The sequence below is a fragment of the Sander lucioperca genome, chromosome 9 (assembly GCF_008315115.2).
Source record: "Sander lucioperca isolate FBNREF2018 chromosome 9, SLUC_FBN_1.2, whole genome shotgun sequence".
In the NCBI taxonomy this organism is placed as follows: domain Eukaryota; kingdom Metazoa; phylum Chordata; class Actinopteri; order Perciformes; family Percidae; genus Sander; species Sander lucioperca.
In genome coordinates, this window is record NC_050181.1 from 12,551,865 (window position 1) to 12,569,476 (window position 17,612).

General features: G+C 38.5%; 1 protein-coding gene across 6 annotated transcripts in view; it reads left to right on the forward strand.

Moving 5' to 3' along the window:
- Window positions 1-17,612, forward strand: part of tnr (tenascin R (restrictin, janusin)) — a 193,689-nt gene that overhangs the window by 141,264 nt on the left and 34,813 nt on the right. For 3 of the 6 annotated variants that reach the window (XM_036005690.1, XM_036005691.1, XM_031294323.1), the window contains 10 exons: window positions 1,652-1,830; window positions 2,118-2,208; window positions 2,718-2,818; window positions 5,060-5,162; window positions 5,942-6,031; window positions 7,960-8,093; window positions 8,800-8,929; window positions 11,491-11,757; window positions 15,900-16,019; window positions 16,382-16,525. In XM_036005690.1, the coding sequence (XP_035861583.1) occupies window positions 1,652-1,830; window positions 2,118-2,208; window positions 2,718-2,818; window positions 5,060-5,162; window positions 5,942-6,031; window positions 7,960-8,093; window positions 8,800-8,929; window positions 11,491-11,757; window positions 15,900-16,019; window positions 16,382-16,525 (1,359 nt within the window). The remainder of the gene's footprint in view (window positions 1-1,651; window positions 1,831-2,117; window positions 2,209-2,717; window positions 2,819-5,059; window positions 5,163-5,941; window positions 6,032-7,959; window positions 8,094-8,799; window positions 8,930-11,490; window positions 11,758-15,899; window positions 16,020-16,381; window positions 16,526-17,612) is intronic. The other 3 variants (XM_031294324.1, XM_031294327.1, XM_031294328.2) reach the window with 3 other exon arrangements.

Consider the following 17,612-nt stretch of genomic DNA (forward strand, 5'->3'; position numbering starts at 1 on the left):
CACTCATGAATGAATCACCTTATGCTTGAACATGGTGTCAGTTATGGCCAATCCGTGACTAGCTCAGAAGTCCAATAACAAAGCAGCACTCCGGTTCACATTGGGCACCTCTCCGAGAATCACCACCTTATTGTGGTGGAGGGCTTTATGTGTCTGTCCTGTGATCCTGGAGCTGTGCTGTTCTGAAATGGGTTTTCCTCATCATGGGTAATGTGTTTTCAGGTCTTCACACCGAATAAGTGTTGTTTTCCAGCAGTCAACATAGAAAAACCTTAATCACGGCTTATGTTTTACACCTCGCACAGATAAAGCCTATTGTCTCAGCGTGTTTCAGGTCTGATAAGCTTTACATGCTTGGCTGTCAGAAAACAGCTTTTTTCTGATAACTAATCCAGATCTATCACTGCATAAGCTTAGGCAGTATTAACATGAACTACCTTTTCATATTTCATATTCATCCTTTCATTATACATATTCCATTTTAGCTTTCCTATTCATACTAACTAAAGTGTGTCCGAATCAAAAGTTGGCACCAAATGTTTAGGAATGATTAGGAATCTTGTTCACTTATTCTTTTGATTTTCTTCAGTTTAACCAAATGTTAAATATAAGCTCTTGTACAGCTGCTTGTGGTTAGACGTGGTTAGTGGTTAGACAAGGAAGTTTCTTTTGTTGAAAGAAAAATGGGATTTTGTAGACAAACAGTATTTGATTAATTGAGCAGTTCATCTACAAAAAAAAAAGAGTTGGTTTTGATAATCAATTTATTGTTTAAGTATTGTTTCAGCATGCCAAGCATTCTCAGCTTCTCAGGTGGGAAGAGTTGCTGCTTTTTTATTTAATGTCAGTAATTCCCTAGAACCTAGGGACCCCTCCAATGGGTCACAACATAAATCTGGATTTACAAGATGGAATTGAAAACTTTATGTTCTTGTAAAACATTAGATAGTTTTACTTCTTTTGGCCTCAATGTATTTAAATGAGACAATCTCAGAAGATTAGATGTCAAAACTTGTAACTTGTAGACTTTTGACTCATGGTGAGGGGTCACAAGTAGACACTGCTTAAGTTTAAGGGATCAGAAGCCAAAACGATCAGGAAATCTGTATGTACTGTAGCATTTGTTATTTAATCATACTGTAGCACATGTTATTTAATATGTTATTTAATCACTGCTTAAGCACTTCTGGTTAGACACTAACTACATTGCGTTGCTATGTACTTGTGACAATGACAAATTTGAATCTAATCTAATCTAAACACTCCCTTATGCGACAATGAACTGAATATCTTGGGGCGTGGTAGTTGGACAAAACAAGCAATGCAATGACATCACCTTGGGCTTCAGGAAATTGTGACAGGTATGTTTTATTGACCAAATAATAAATCGAGAAACACATCAGCAGATTCTCATAATAAAAATAATTGTAAGTTGCATCTCTCCTAAGAGCAAGTTATCAAAAAAAGTTGCGTTTTGGTATCCTACCAAAAATAAGGTGTTAAATTGAGTACAAAAATCCAGTCAAACAATACCTGAACCAAGTCAAAAAGTGCAGCAATAGATGCCAAGGTGGACAAAGTGACCACACACAGCAACAGGACACTCAGTAATTCTTCTTCTTTCTTTCTGTCTTTGTTTTTTGTTTTTCAGTGATTGATGGCCCCACTCAGCTGATTGTGCGGGACGTGTCAGACACCGTAGCATTTGTGGAGTGGACACCACCAAAAGCAAAGATTGATCAGATCGTGTTACGTTACGGCCTGGTGGGAGGAGAGGGTCCACGGACCACCTTCCGCCTCCAGCCCACACTCAGCCAGTACTCCCTGCAGGTGAGTGTGTGTGTGTGTGTGTGTGTGTGTGTGTGTGCGCGCGCAATTTATCACGTTGTGGTGTCACAGATCTGATCATACAGACACATTATGTGGACTCACCTACTATCAGGGGACAGAAAAAGCCAGTCCTGTGTGTACGCTTGTCATGCTTGTTAAATTATCTAATCGCAGAGTCTGCCTGCCGTCTGTGTCTGGAGATTACACCAAAACAAACAAAAAAAATCCATGCAAAGAGATTAAACAGACTAAACTGTCCTTGTGTTGTTGTTGTTTTTGTTTCACAGGTTTTGCGTCCTGGCTCGCGTTACCAGGTGTCTGTGAGTGGAGTGAGAAAAGGAAATGAAAGCGGATCCATTTCCACTGAATTTACTACCGGTGAGGTCTGACGGCAGGCAGATGTGGTGATAGTGGTGTGTTTGATCCTGTGCCTGACTCTGAGGATAGAACAGTTGTTGACATATTGCCTAATGTAAAGCAAACTGTTTATCTATATTGAATATTGTAGTGAACATCTATTCAAGGGAATTATTACTACTTTAAAAAAAAAGTAAAAGAGTACATTATTTGTGAAACAACAACTATAGAACTTCAACAAAATGACATTGCTTTCAGCTACATTGAAGGTAAAAGGTATGCATATGATGTCAGAGTAGCTATTTCGAATGAAATAAAATTTTGCTAGAATTGGTAACAATATATCAATTATTACAAATAAACATGTGTAGCTGCTGACGTTGATGTACAGTAAATTATACCATCATTCAAAACAGCTAAAGTAAATAACAGTTGGACACTAACGGTATCTGTATCTGATGATGTTTAAATCGCTGATGTTTGCTTTTCACAATCCTGCGAATTGGTCTCAGTTTCCCCAACATTGTCAGCTTTATCGTTCTTCTCAGAGATCGATGCCCCCAAGAACCTGCGGCTTTTGTCCAAGACCTCCACCACTCTGGAGCTTGAATGGGAAAACAGTGAGGCTGAGGTAATTAGACATGGCAGAAAATAGCATTGGGAGTACATTTTTTTATGATTTGTTTTTCAAGTCAACAAAGTTTGGTCATTTCAATGTCAGTTCTGTGTCTTTTTTTGATTTGTTGTTTTTTAAAGACTGCCTGTATTTTGATGCAGTATACAGTCTTGATCTGGGTAAAATGATAGAAAGTTTGCAAGTAATATGAACCTATCAGTGGTGAAAAGCAACGTAGTACATTTATTAAAGATGTGTACCTACGTAGAGTTGTGTGTTACTTGTACTTTATTTTATTATTTGTATAATTTATATATTTCTACTCCACAAACAGTTTTAGTTACTTTGCAGATCAAGATTTTACTTACAAAAACTATAAAGGTCATAACATATGATGCAATGTAATAGACCAAACCACACAAGATAATATAAACTATAGCTAAAATGAATCATTAATAATAATCCAATAATATATATGAGATAATATAGATAAAATACTCCGGAAGGGCTCAAAATAAGTACTTTTACTTTTGATTATTTAAGTACAGTTTGCTGAATATACCTCTGTACTTTTACTTGAGTAAATATTCTGAATACTTTAGGGCTGTCAATCGATTAAAAAAATGAATCTAATTAATTACATACTCTGTAATTAATTAATTGAAATTAATCGCATACATAATTAACGGTGCCTGAACCGATACTTTTTAAGAAAGTAAAAAAAGAAAAGAAAAAAAAAGGGTACTAAACAACAGTTGGTGACATTAAAGAACGGCTTGTTTATTGCTAAGGCCATATGGTCAAAATTAAATGATTTAATAATAATGTATAACAATAACAATAACTTATTTCACTAGTAAATTGCTGTTGGACAAAAACAACCACCAGGTGGGAAAAGGACATTTACAATAACTTCAAATGCACCACGAGGCTGTAGTTTACCAGTTTCATTGAACGCACCGTCTGTGTTGTTTTTCCGACGGCTGAAACACAGTCAAACTTTACACCGTTTAGCGTTAGCTGTCAGCATTTTAACCGTTTTTAATCCAGCTACTAGCTAGCGGTAGGCTAACGTTAGCGGCTGTCGACATAGACATATATAGAGTAGACTCTATATATGTCTATGTCGACAGCCGCTATAGACACATATAGAGTAGTCGCTATGTCTATGGCTGTCGAGTATAGTGTTAACTAGCGTCACGTGCAGCAGTGTTTGTGTTGCCGTCTGTTTCAGAGCATCAGAGAGAAGTGCAGACATATCAGTGGCACCAGATTTCGGTAGCCAGGGTTGGCAGGAAGAAGATTTTTACAAGTAAATGTTCCAATTAATGATCCAGGCAGCACATTCTCGTCTCCCTCCTTCATTTTACAGTCCAATGGTGGCTAGAACGGCTGGCATGGATTAATCTGCGTTATTTTTTTTTAATGCGTTATTTTTTCTCAGATTAATTAATCGAAATTAACGCGTTATTTTGACAGCTCTAGAATACTTCTTCCCCCACTGGAAGATATTTATGCTTAACATGCTGATGTATGATTCTCCTTCTGTGAAAACCTTTGTCTCTTGTGTTTTATGGTTTATATAATTGTTTATTTTTTAAATAAATGAAGTGGACTATCCTAAAATACTTCATAGCTTCTACTGGATCTCTGCACAACCTTTAGGTGCCCTTTATATCTAGTACATAACAATTATGTTGTTGTAAAAATAACAACTGATTTGTGCTTAATCCCCGGACCTTCTCCACCCTGCCGTGACCCTTCCTGCGTACTTATACTAAAGTGGATTTTTATTCCTCCCATTTTTCTAAACTCTAGCTTGTTGTAATAAGCACTTTATCATTAAATGCAGGTAGGTCTGCATTTTGTCAGCTTGGTAAATGCCAATACCGGAAATGTAGTGAACACATTTACTGAGTTCAAGTAGTCACTTAAAGTTTTACTCTGAATGACAATGTAGTAAATCATGTTGTTTGACTCAGTGGTGACTAACTTCACAACCAGACGTATGAAGCTGGTCTGTCTTGATGCCTGTAAGCACAAATGTATTCATCCTCATGATTCTGCAGTGTTGGCAGAGAGACAAATATCATACTGGGCTAATGCAAAATAAAGCATTTCTTCTATGAACCAATTTAAAGCTACTTTCGCTGTTCGTGAAAGCCTTGTATATTTCCTTCATTTTGTTAAAGCAATACACACATGTTTTCTTCAGTTTAGTGTTGTAAATGTTTAAATATATATGTTTAAATTTAGGTGGAGGGCTACCAGGTGGTGTACAGCACTTTAGCAGGAGACCAGTATGATAAAGTCATTGTACCACGCAATGAGGGAGCCACAACTAAGACCTCCCTCACAGGTAAGTGAGAAGTGATGTGTTTGTTTTTATTTTATTTATTTATTTATTCATTTGTTGTGTAGGCACTTTTTATTGAAGTATTTACTGTATCATCACATCTTTAGTTATTTTTTTTGCTCTGTGCAATGTTTTTCCTTATGCCTTCAGTATTAGTGCAGTGCATCTAATGTGTACTGAAGAAGCTGGGAAGTGCCTGTGTGTTTAACATGGCAGAATTATCTCCAGAGCTAACACCTGGCTGACGGGGCTACTGATTGTATCTGTAGAAATGCTTGTTGTCCTGCGGGCGTATTGAAAGGCTGTCAGTAAGGAGGGGTCAGCTGGGATGTTTTTTTCTGAAAGGTCACAGTGCTGGAAAGGGCATGGCCAGCATAAGAATAGAGGCAAAAGGTCCTTGTGTTATTCTGCTGGGCCATTGCAATCGATGCTGTCTCCACCCTCAGTCCTTCTCTGTCACTCTCATTTTCTCTCTACTAATAATCTCTGTCACTCTCTCGCTCATTTGCATTCCCCATCATCGTATTGCTTTAGCTTGAGAAATCCACTGTGGACGTACTGAATTGATTCGAAACTGATCAATTATGCTTGTTGGCAAAAAAAAGAAATCATACTGATGTACATGTAAATTTTCCGGGACCCCATCACCGACTTTAGAGCTAATTTGGCTGTTATGAAAAACTCCATCTAATTGACATGCATGTGAGAAGTCTGTGTGATGTTTTGTCTTGCTATATTGTCTGTTAAATTAGTAGTATTCCCTCTCTGTCTTTGTACCTCAGACCTGCTGCCAGGCACAGAGTACGGCATCGGCATTTCTGCCATGAAAGATAACAACCAGAGTACACCAGCAACAATGAACGCCAGGACGGGTGAGTGAATTACTGTTTATACTCCACTGATGCATGTAAGACACACTAAGTGAATCACAGCAGCGTTGTACTAGAAGTCCTGGCTTCCCAGCAGGCTGGTTGGCATGGTTTGTTTTTATACATGTGATCCTCAGTTTGTGCTGTGTGGAACAGTGCTTCTGTTCCAACCATTACAAATCAGATTTGTGCAAGACTTGTGCTATTTTAGGGAGATGTTTTATATTGTCAGCTTGGTTCAAAGTTCAGCATTTTAAAGCTGTAATAATGCATACCATTCATTGCTTTCTATTGTATTTTGAGGTGTTTTGGCAGAAAGACAAAAAAGACCCCATTAAATCTTCTGCTTGAAATGTAAGTGCACAGAGGTGCTTCGCTGATCTTTCCCATCACTTTTACTTTCAAGCACATCTTTCCTCCAGTTGCAATCATTTTAATGGCTGAAGGTATTTTGCACTTTGCTAAATTATGCCTCCATTTGCTTTTCGAACAAGTACTTTATATCCCACTGTTTTGTGCACTCTCTATGAACTTTAAAAATGCACTACAGCTATCACATCTTTCTCAAATAGTTTTAAATAATGTGACAACAACTCCTGTCTGCCGGGTACACAGCTGTGCTCATGTTACTATAAGTGTGGGTTGCTGAAAGCATAATTTCCAATAATAGTGGCTTTATTAATATTATTTCGGTCTTACTTTACCCTAAAACATTTATTTGAGAAGAAGCTCCAGAAACATTGAGGGTTGCAGTTGAGGAGTTCATGAGAATTAAGCATTCATAATCCAGTGGACAAGGCAGGAAAGAAAAGGACAAAAATAAGAACAACAAGAATACAAAAAGATTAAATACAGCATATGGGGTCATTATGTTAATACAGATGTCCTGGAAGCTGACTGTTACATGTTAATTAGCAATGGTCCTGCTTTTGATGTCTGTCAGTGCTTCACCAAAGAAGAGGATATACAGTAGATAAGAATACAGAATAAATGATTTTTCTGCTAAAATGTTGTTGCACAACGTTGGAGCAGATCTCTGCAATTTCACCAAAATAAAATTCCATCCAATTCCATCTCAATTGGATGTGACATGCAACAACTGCCCATATCTGCACGCTTTTTGATAGATAAATATTTCTTTTGTTTTTTTGAGCATTCTGGTCAAAGGGAGGCATGCAGTGGTGAGCGGCTGCATGAAATTAATGCTTTGTTTACAGAAAAGAGAGGACTAGGCATGAAATACTTTTTTGGAATACTTCATCATTTTTTTCTCTTTTTTGTGCAGAATACAACAACATGAACAGAAAATATCCTAGAACATAACATGAAGTTATAACTTTAGTGTAGTCAACAGAGACATTGTGTATTTCTTACTTTCTGTAGTGATACTTTTTTGGGGTAGTCCAACCAAAGGAGGGCAAAATAAATTTGAAATGTAAATAATAAATAAATAAATAAAGGCATAATTTGAATTGCAAAAATGTATTTTAAAAATCAGTTTTTCTTCAAATGTCTGGCATTTCGACTCAGGTGTTTTATAGTCAATTTGAAAATGTAGACATAAAGAAACTTGGATGTAAAAATGATTAATTAATCATAATTCACACACTTAAAAGGGTCTTGAGTGACACAGGTGTACGTAGAAAAATATGTACCAATATCAATAAGGTAAATATCAAAAGGGTAATGTCCCGTGCACTACGCTATGTCTACGCTTGACTCAAGTCATGGGACGTTTGTCATGGATGAAATATCATAATATCTTAAATTATCATCAGTAACTCCCTTTTGGTGTGCACATGCAAGTGGGTAAGTAACAGTGTTAACGTGCTCATGCATATTAATGCTGGGTATTCCTTTTTACAATTTTGTTGCAAACATTTCAACAAGTGACCGTGTGCTTTACTGAAATCTTGTTTCCTCTATATTAGGTCTGGATGTGCCCATGGATCTAACTGTGACGGCTTCTACAGACAACACCATCTCTTTGGTGTGGGGCGTGGTCCAGGGCCCCATCGACCATTACAAGATCACCTACACATCCTCCTCTGGCGTCGCTACTGAGGTAAAGAATGGACAGATAAACACTGAATGGATAATGGATACAAATAATGACCATGGAATATAAATTACCATGCAGGTGTATACTAGAGCCCGACCGATATATCGGTGGGCCGATATTAGGCATTTTCCAAATTATCGGTATCGGCATTTATAATGGCCGATAAATTAATATTTAAAAAATTAAATAAAATGGGATGAAACACCCTTCAACCATGTTATGAGTGTTGGCGTTGCATAGTTTGTCCACCAGAGGGCGCTCTACAATGTTGGCAACACTTGTGTTTAACCCTTTAAGTTTCATATCTTAAGTTTGTATTTTTATACATTTGATTTATCAGAACTTTAATATATTTTGATGTTCCTCTGTTCTGTTGTGACAATAAAAGTTTATTTTTAAACTGCATTATCATATTATTTTAGTGAGGACTCATAAATAACTACAAATAACTAATGTTAGGGAAATCTGTTTATGTTTTGTTACGCGTTTCTGGATTTAAAAAAAAAAAATATATATATATATATATCGGCTGATATATCGGAATATCGTATTTTTAAATCACCAAATATTTGTATCGATATCGGCCTTAAAAATTCTTTATCAGTCGGGCTCTAGTGTATACTGTACACAGATGTCCCTACGCTCCGTCTTATAAGGACCAACAGGAAATCCCATTGAATTTGTGCTTAACTGTGTGTTCATTTTCCAGCTGACGGTGCCTAAAGATGTAACCACCACCACTCTGATGGACCTTGAGCCTGGGACTGAGTACACCATCACTGTGGCAGCGAGAAGAGGAAGGCAACAGAGCAATGCAGCTACCATAGATGCCTTCACAGGTAGAGAGAATAGTCACGTTTTATATACTCTTAACGGGTAAACAGTGTTATTCTCGTACAGCATAATTGTCTCGCTTGTCTTTTTTTATTCGCTACAGTCGGATATAAAAACTTTTGTAGAGTTTTAAGGTTGCAGTACAGCATCAGTTTAATTGCAATTCTCAGACAGAGCTATGATAAACTTACTCTAGAATGTGTTTTTGTCTGCTCAGATAAAGACATGAAAGATTAGCCTATTACTGCACAAAGCTAGAGAACAGTTTCAACAACAGTGGCAGCAGGGAAGGTGTGTCAGGCAGGACCTTAAAAGACTTTGAAGAAGCAATTATCCACATCAGCCAATGAGCTTGTGTTTTCTAATTGCATCGCTGTTTTGCATCCAAATATATTTGTGTCTTCTGATTTCTCTTCGACACCACATTCTCTCAGTTTTGCTGTCACTCTCTTTCTCAGCTCGATGTCTCCTCTTTCTCTGAGAATTTCAATCATAACAAAGTTCTCTTTTTTTCAGACTTGTGTGTATTTGTCCAACTATATGTGGGATTGCCTGTCAATCTACCCACTGCTGTTGGTTCTTTGTTATTTTTTACAGAAAGCTTGATGTGCTTTTCAGTTGCACAAAGGGTGGTGTCAGATTGATGGGCATGCACTTACCTTCTGACAGATTTGTTCTTTCTTTTCTTCACCTCTCTCATCATCCTCATCATCATCATCATCTCTTTGCTTCATCACTGTCACCGCCGTGACAGTTGTCACCATCATAACTTCGTCTTTTGTTATCTGTGGCTTTTTTAAGTAACACCGTTCTAACCATCCAGAGATTAGAGAATGATAAAAAGACAGATGAAGAGAAAAATAATGAATTACCCTTCATCTACTCATCCACTGTTCACTTGGTCATACTGGCAACATCTGTCTACCTGCACTCAGGTGAACTCATTACAAGGGGAAACAATCTGAAGATTGAAAGTTTGATCTTGAAACAATCTATGATCATATATATATATATATATATATATATATATACTGCCTTTGAAGCACTGTCTCTCCTTTAGTTTGTCTCTTTGTCACTAAATATGAGCTCTGCCACTACTTGTAAGTAGTTGTCTGCGAACCTCTTGTTATTTATTAATCGTACAAATCAACACAAATCCCACTTCTTGATCAACCTCATCTTCATCATAACCACCACCAGCCTGGCCATCGCAGTACACTCCAGGACACTCCTTCTTCTGCATTGTTTAATCCATTATTGAAGCCAAGCCTGGCAGAGTTTTTGAACTCTATTGGTGCTTTAGAGCAGTGTTTGGATGAGTCTATATACACAATGTTCCGCTTCCGTGATTGCTCTCGTTCTGCCGGAAATTCCGCCGGATGTCACTCTTTTCCGTTGTCCTGTTACCTTCCGCTTTCTTTGTTTTGTCATTTTAAACTCCGATCAATTTATGAGGACTATCTAGGACTAGCTAGACTATCTGTCCAATCTGAGTTTTCTGTTGCACGAATAAAACAACCTTTGAACGTACACATGTTCCACTGAAACAAGTTACTTCCCGAGGCTATTTTGCAGCGGCACCGGGGCTCCATTCAGTGCTAAGCGCCGCCCCACGACGATTGTGATTGGTTCAAAGAGATGCCAATAAGCCAGAGCACGTTTTTCTCCCATCCCGGAATGCTGTGAGGACAAGCCAGACCCTCCTTCGCAGCGCTGTGGAGGAAGTTCTGGCATAGCGAGACTAGGTTGAGTGTGTCCTTGTGTTATTTGTATCACGTCTTCTATTGGCTTCCACACAAGGACCCACATCCACAACACCACCATGTGGTTTTACGCGATACACATTCTCTGCTGACTGCACAGGGCGGTAATGCATGTCGACAGTTGGTGGAGGAAATGCGCCATCAAAGGTAGTCATTCACCAATCAAAGAGGAGGACACAAATGCAGACTATGTAAACAATGCAGGTTTCAAATGATGATTAATCACAAAGAAAACTCCACAGTTTAATCTGGATGAGTCAGAAAAGGAGAAGTCAATGCCACTGCATCATTCTGCTATTTATACATCAACACATGGCTAATTAAATTCAAATTGTCTTGCATTTGTTGCTGTGTCAGCTGCTACACTAGTTAGTATTCATTACCTCATCTCCTGTCCAGGTAATACATTTTGACAGCATCTACCATCATCGTCATCATTTCTCCATTTTCTTATTGTGAACAGTCCCATTACATCTTCATCTTTACAGGCGAATGATCTCATTAGTTTCCCTTCTTTTTTATGACCAATTAAATCATTACTTCCACATGATTGTGGTCGTCTTTGACTCTCACCTGCCCCATTGAGATTACACCCAAGGCTTATTTTCTCAACTGTATTTTAAACGATCTATTACATCATCCAGGACTGCTTTCATCCATCCCTGAATTGCTCGTCTGTCATCTCCATAACGATGGCAGCTGTTTTCTTTTTCCTTTTTTCCATCGCTGTTCCCTGCTTGTGATCGACTCTTTTACCTGTCCTTGAAAACTCACCGTTCACCTGTAAACCCCCGTTCCTCCAGGAATCAGGCCCGTAACCCACCTCTACTTGTCAGAGGTGACTTCAGACTCAGTGTCGGTGGCGTGGAGCGCCCCAGCACCGCCTGCTGACCTCTTCATCCTGAGCTACAGCTCTGCAGACGGGACCGACACCTCTAAGGTGACACTGGACGGCTCCAAGACGAGGTCACTGGTCCAGGGGCTGCTGCCGTCTACTCAGTACACCGTCAGTCTAATCACAATACAGGGGGATGTTACCTCTGAGCCCATTACAGCATCACTCACTACAGGTGAGCTGGTTGATTTCATGGGAAAGTGGTATCGAAGGTAACTCAGGCAGGACACACATGAGGATAGATAAACATTAGCAGCATAGTAAAGGTGTATGTCTCTGTATGAGATCTGTTTTAGTAGTTATGCTTCCTCGCTTCATACTGTTTGTCTATGCATGCATACATGACTTTTTTGTTCCTATGAACTTAACATATGATCACATTTATGGCTGCAAAATTGGTTAATTGTTTGGTCTATAAAATGTCAGAAAATAGTAAAAAAAAATGTCCAACATAACTTCCTAAAGCCCAACACCAAATATATTCAATTTACTACTACATAAGACTAAAAAAAAGCAAATCCTCACAACTACATACTATTTCGTATTTGTTTGTTGTAAGACAAATTCAATAATTAATCAATTATCGAATAATTTGCCAACTATTCTTTGGTCGATCAACTAAACAATTAAATGACTAATTGCTTGAGCTGCAATCAGGTTGATCACATTTATGAATGAGTTACACTATTCTTTTGGGGGTTTGTTGAGGCAGCTGGAACTGGAATGTCCCTGAATCCTACTTAGGATGAAGGAGAAAAACAGGGTGGTTAACAAGAAAGAAATGGAAGAAGAGTGCCGAAACAATTTAGTACAGTAAGTGTAAAGTAAAGTAAAGTAAAGAAAGAAAAAAAGGAGAACACTTACTGGAAGATATGTAAATACAAAGGGATTTAAAATTAAATATTTATTTGCAAAAAATACTGTTTTAGCATTCCATTTGCACAGAACCACAGCAGAATGAGTTTTGTAATTAGAGACCTGCCTTGGAGGTTTTTTCTTTCTGTTTCTTTGCCAGACTTCGAGACACAGTACCAAAAATTCAAGCTTGTTTTATTCTCCTGTGGTATCAGATGACTGAGCTTTGCCACATAGATGAAATTTGAGTCAATAGCCAATGTGTATAATGATCCAGGGTATAATGATTTCATGTTAATTCTAAACACATACGCAATCGTAACATTGGGGAATATTTGAGAAATTGCTGACATATGGTTCTCTAATACAGTCAAGGACAGAGAGAAGAAGAATGAGAGAGGGAAAGGGCAGGTGCAATGTGTGGGCTCAAATTGTTACTGTAAAATATAGTGTAAGAGAAAAGGTCTGCTCATGCTTTGTGCTGGTTTCTGTCTATACATTTGAATGTATTAATTTCCTTTTATTCCCTTTATTGTATTATTATTATTATCATTATTATTATAAGTCTTAATTAAACAAGTAGCATGCACCAAAAATAAAAATGTACATGCAACACCATTACACAGTCAACAATTCACATCAACATATACCAACAGCATATTTATCCAGTACATCTATAACATTTTCAATTCATTACAATTAAAAACCTGTATCACAGTTTCTCCAGGTCATTTTTCTCTATGTCTTTTGATTAAAATGTGTTTCTTCCAACTGAGCCGCAATGATCCTTTACACCTTTCTCTCTCTTTGTTAATACTAGTACAGTGCCCTTTCAAAATGTGCCTGTTTGGAACGGGTCGATTGCTTGGCCTGTGGTATTGCAGCTTGAAGAATTTTCCAGAACCATTGCACCCCAAAATTACTTACAGAAGGACCCCAAGCACTTAATATGCAACCACACTGTATAGCCTACTACTGACTTACTGTGTACTTCTACTTGCAGAGGAAGACATTGTACTACTACATTTACCTGACAGAGAACGTTGCAGATTCAGATTTACTAACAAAATATCACAATTAAAATGTGGAGTAGGCTTATCACAGACATTTGCCTCACGGCGCTGTGCCACGTGCCACCCATCTGGCCCATTAGGAGAGCCAATCAGACTCCGTCTTTGTGAGTGTGTGTGTTGGGTGAAAGAGAGAGAGAGGGTGGGTGGAGAAAAGGTGGAAGGCAATGCAAATTAGGAGAGTTTTTGTTTAACTACATTTTAGTGTTGTCTTTTTCGTCAACGGTATCGCATGTAGACAGTCATTATAATCGTTAATGAATTTAACACTTCAGCAGAGGTATTCATTTCCAAACAGGCTTAGTGGCTTGACGTTAAACGTTGAAGTATGGAATCAATTTGCGGGGGAATTTTGCCAACGGTAATGTTATTATAGTTTTAGCCTAAGTTAGCAGCACACTTAAACAACTGGACCCAGGGTGAGTCTGAATAAGTGAGTGAATTTAAGCTGGGCTTCTATTATGAAGGGTAGACACGGAAGAGCCAGCGTTATGGCAGCACTTTTTTTCTCAAATTTTTTTCCTCAACCGTTATCGATAAGTCATTTAGTTTAATTCACAGTTTCTTAATATCCAATGCTGTCCAAACTGCTCCAAATTCCAAACCCCAAGTTAATTAGGTACTCAGGAAACCACATGTCAAGTAGATTGGATGAACAGTTCATGAGATATTTCAAAGACAGATGCACACACATACACACACACACACACACACACACACATACACACACACACACACACACACACACACACACACACACACACAGAGATTCCCCGATTTATTAGAGAGATGTTATACAGTCTAACCATGTAATTTTTCACTAATTGGCTTTTTGTCAGAAGGAGCTTTCAGAAACAGTTGTTTTGATTATGAGTGCGCTATTCACATCTGAGAAGGGAATGAATGAAGAGGGTTAGTGGATTTACCTGCCTGAGAAATGCAATAATCCCAACATACAGACAGACAGAAAAGAAAATTAGGACAAAAGGAAATCATCAACAGAGAAAAGCAGAGGGGACTGAAGACAAAGAACAACAAAAGTCAGCATCGATCAATGGAGATATTAACTGTGTATCGTCTGCATGCTGTCATCTGATTACTGTACCAGCTTCACATTGGCAGCTTCGAGCACTCTCGTTCTTTACATTCACCCACACATGATGATAAGCAGATTTTGAGAGTGCAATTGGACAGGGATTTTAAGAAACATATACAGTTTTGCTTGCACCTGTCTGTAGACTGTGGTAATGCTTTGATCTTGCACGTTTGAATGTGAGCACTGATGAGAGACTACACTCTGGCTTTCCTTGTATAATTAGGTATGCTTTTAGTGTTACATTTTCAGCATTGGAAATGTTCTGCAGTCCTAGGTTTAACCCAATAGTAGGCAGTTTGGCATTTACCAGACTTTGAAAGTCACTCTCTATGGTCAGTTCAAACGGTGCTTTAATTTGTTGCTCAACCTGAGGGCCACATTCATGTATTAGCTTGTGCAACAGTGCAACTTGAATTGTGATCTTCCAGGAGGATCAGGTCAAAAGCCGTAGATAGACAGAACTATTCTGTAACTGTTCCTATTCAGACCCTCTCAGGAAGCTTCATGAGAAAATACACATTTTCAGCTGTTATTTTTGTCAAAGCAAACATAATTAGTAAAAATTGCATGCATGAATAATCCAAACATATATACATGCTACTACTGTACAGTATGTCATAAACATAGAATTTAAATGAGATCAAGGCTAGGAGTTATAAATTGCTCCCTCTGCTTGTGAATAATTATTCTTTTTAAAGATGGAGTGGAGCAGTTTTACAAGTGCTACCCATTTTGCCTTTTGTCCACACCAAGAGATGGGAGTGATCTCTTAATCTCATCCTCTTTCTTTTTTCTTTCCCCCTCTCTAACTTTCTTTATCCCTCTATTTCTTTCTCTAGCACCTAAGGACCTGTCATCAGATTAATTGTTCGCTCACATTGTTTTCGCCATAACCTTTTCCACGGCAGCTCCATAGTCTCAGGAGACACATAAAACAAATTGTCAGCAGGGGGGTAAATCTCCTCTGAGTACGCTCTGTAAGTCTCAATGCTAAAGCCACACATTGTTTTTTTTACCAGCTAGATTTCTTTTTTTTCATTATTTTTCTTAACAAATGCTTGTGCTTCTACAGACCAAGGACAGGGCTGTTTATGTAAAAGTGACAAAGCAAGGATTACTGAAATATTTTGGTTTTCAAGGGCGCTAATTCGTTTAGATTTTTATGTAAATTTCTGAACTTGCTTCATAATATACCACATAATGCGCTCCTATTGTACCTCTGGGATCAGAACAAATTGTCCCAAGTTATCCATTGCTGACTAATTGATTATATGCTAACACACATCTCCCTTCTAGGCATGGACCCACCAAAAGAGATGACAGTGTCAGATGTGACCGAAGACGCAGTGACTATCTCTTGGATCAGACCACTGGCCCCATTTGAATACTATAAGCTGTCCTACCAATCAGCCAGAGGTAGCATATTCTTTACATCATGTAACACCAGTCTTCATTGCATTATAAAACATTGTATTCAGTATATCAGCATACATGCCGACGCACTGCGTTTTCATGTTACAGTTAAATGAACATGGCATTTGTTGTAGCAGGTCTCTCTGATGTAAGATATTTTGTGGATGGGAGCTCTGTTACACACACTGTTGTACCTAATTAATTGATAACATTTTATCAGTTAATTGATTTTTTAATTAAAATTCTGTATTGATTAAATATTTACTCTGTGATGCAAAAAGCGCACAAGTTGGCTCAGCAGTATACGCTGTACCTGAAGAAATGTAAGACCAGTGTGACGGCAACAGTTCTGATGTCTCCTGCAGGTCGAGTGGACAGCGTGGTGATTGACAGTGATGTGACCAACTACACCTTGTCCAGCCTGTTTCCTGCTACAGAATACGAAATCAGCCTCAACGCTGTCAGAGGGAGTCAGGAGAGCAAAGTGGTCAGCACCTCCGTCTTCACAGGTAGGAGGGGGTGATAAGGAAACATTATTAGGACCATATAGAATAGAAGAGCACAGAACAGCCATGCAACCTTACAAACTACAGCTGCATTAGTCTGATAATCAGACTGAATTGCCATTTTTGTTTTACTTCATTCATTCACCCTGTTCATGTCATCTGATTTCTCGATGGAAAGGTGGGGAGGATATTTAGTTTTGCCCTAACCAATCAGTAGCGAGTGACTATTTCACTGACATAATTTTTCAGTCAACATGAAACCTTAGCAGTTGTCTTTTATGACGGAAGAGGTGTCAATTTTAGGGTTAATATTTTTGTAAGTCGACTTACAGCAACCCGTGGAGCTGTGTCCGTGTCATTTGCACTTGTCACCATTTTTCTGTTGCTATTTGTCACGAATGAATAAATGAATTGTTGAAAAAATCAGAGATGGTTGACGGTTTTAGCGGTCAGGACCCTGTCTTAGATCTCTTCCTGGAACCTTTGACAGTCACACAGCAATGGACTGAAGCAGGTTGGAGGAGAACATGCTTTGATTAGAAATGCTGTATTGGTAGTAGATCAGTTGGGGAGGCTGTCTGCTTCTTGTGTTTCTTGGTTTAATCACTTGTTAAAACCACTGCAGACAGAGAGGTGTTTCTGTTTTTAGCTAGTCTCTTATTCCCTAGTCTATATCCTTGACGTTACACTTCCGGGATTGCTCCGGTGCCGCAGGAAATTCCGCCGGATGCATGTATTTTCCGTTTCCTTCCGCTTTCTTTGTGTTGGAATTTTAAAGTCGGTGGATTAATGAGGACTATGGTTAACTGCTCCTCAGATCTCTGCATGGTAAATTGACACAGCTAGCTAGAATATCTGTCCAATCTGAGTTTTCTCTTGCACAACTATTCTGCAGTGGCGCTGTGCAGAGCTTAGCACCGCCCATGACAATTCTGATTTATTTAAAGAAATGTCATTAAACCAGAGCATGTTTTCCTTCCATCCCTGAATGCTATGTGGAGTAACCAGACCCTCCTTCAGCGTGCTTTGGAGGAGGGTCTGGCAAAGCGACACGACACATTCCCAGACCTATCTCCAAAACACTGTAGAG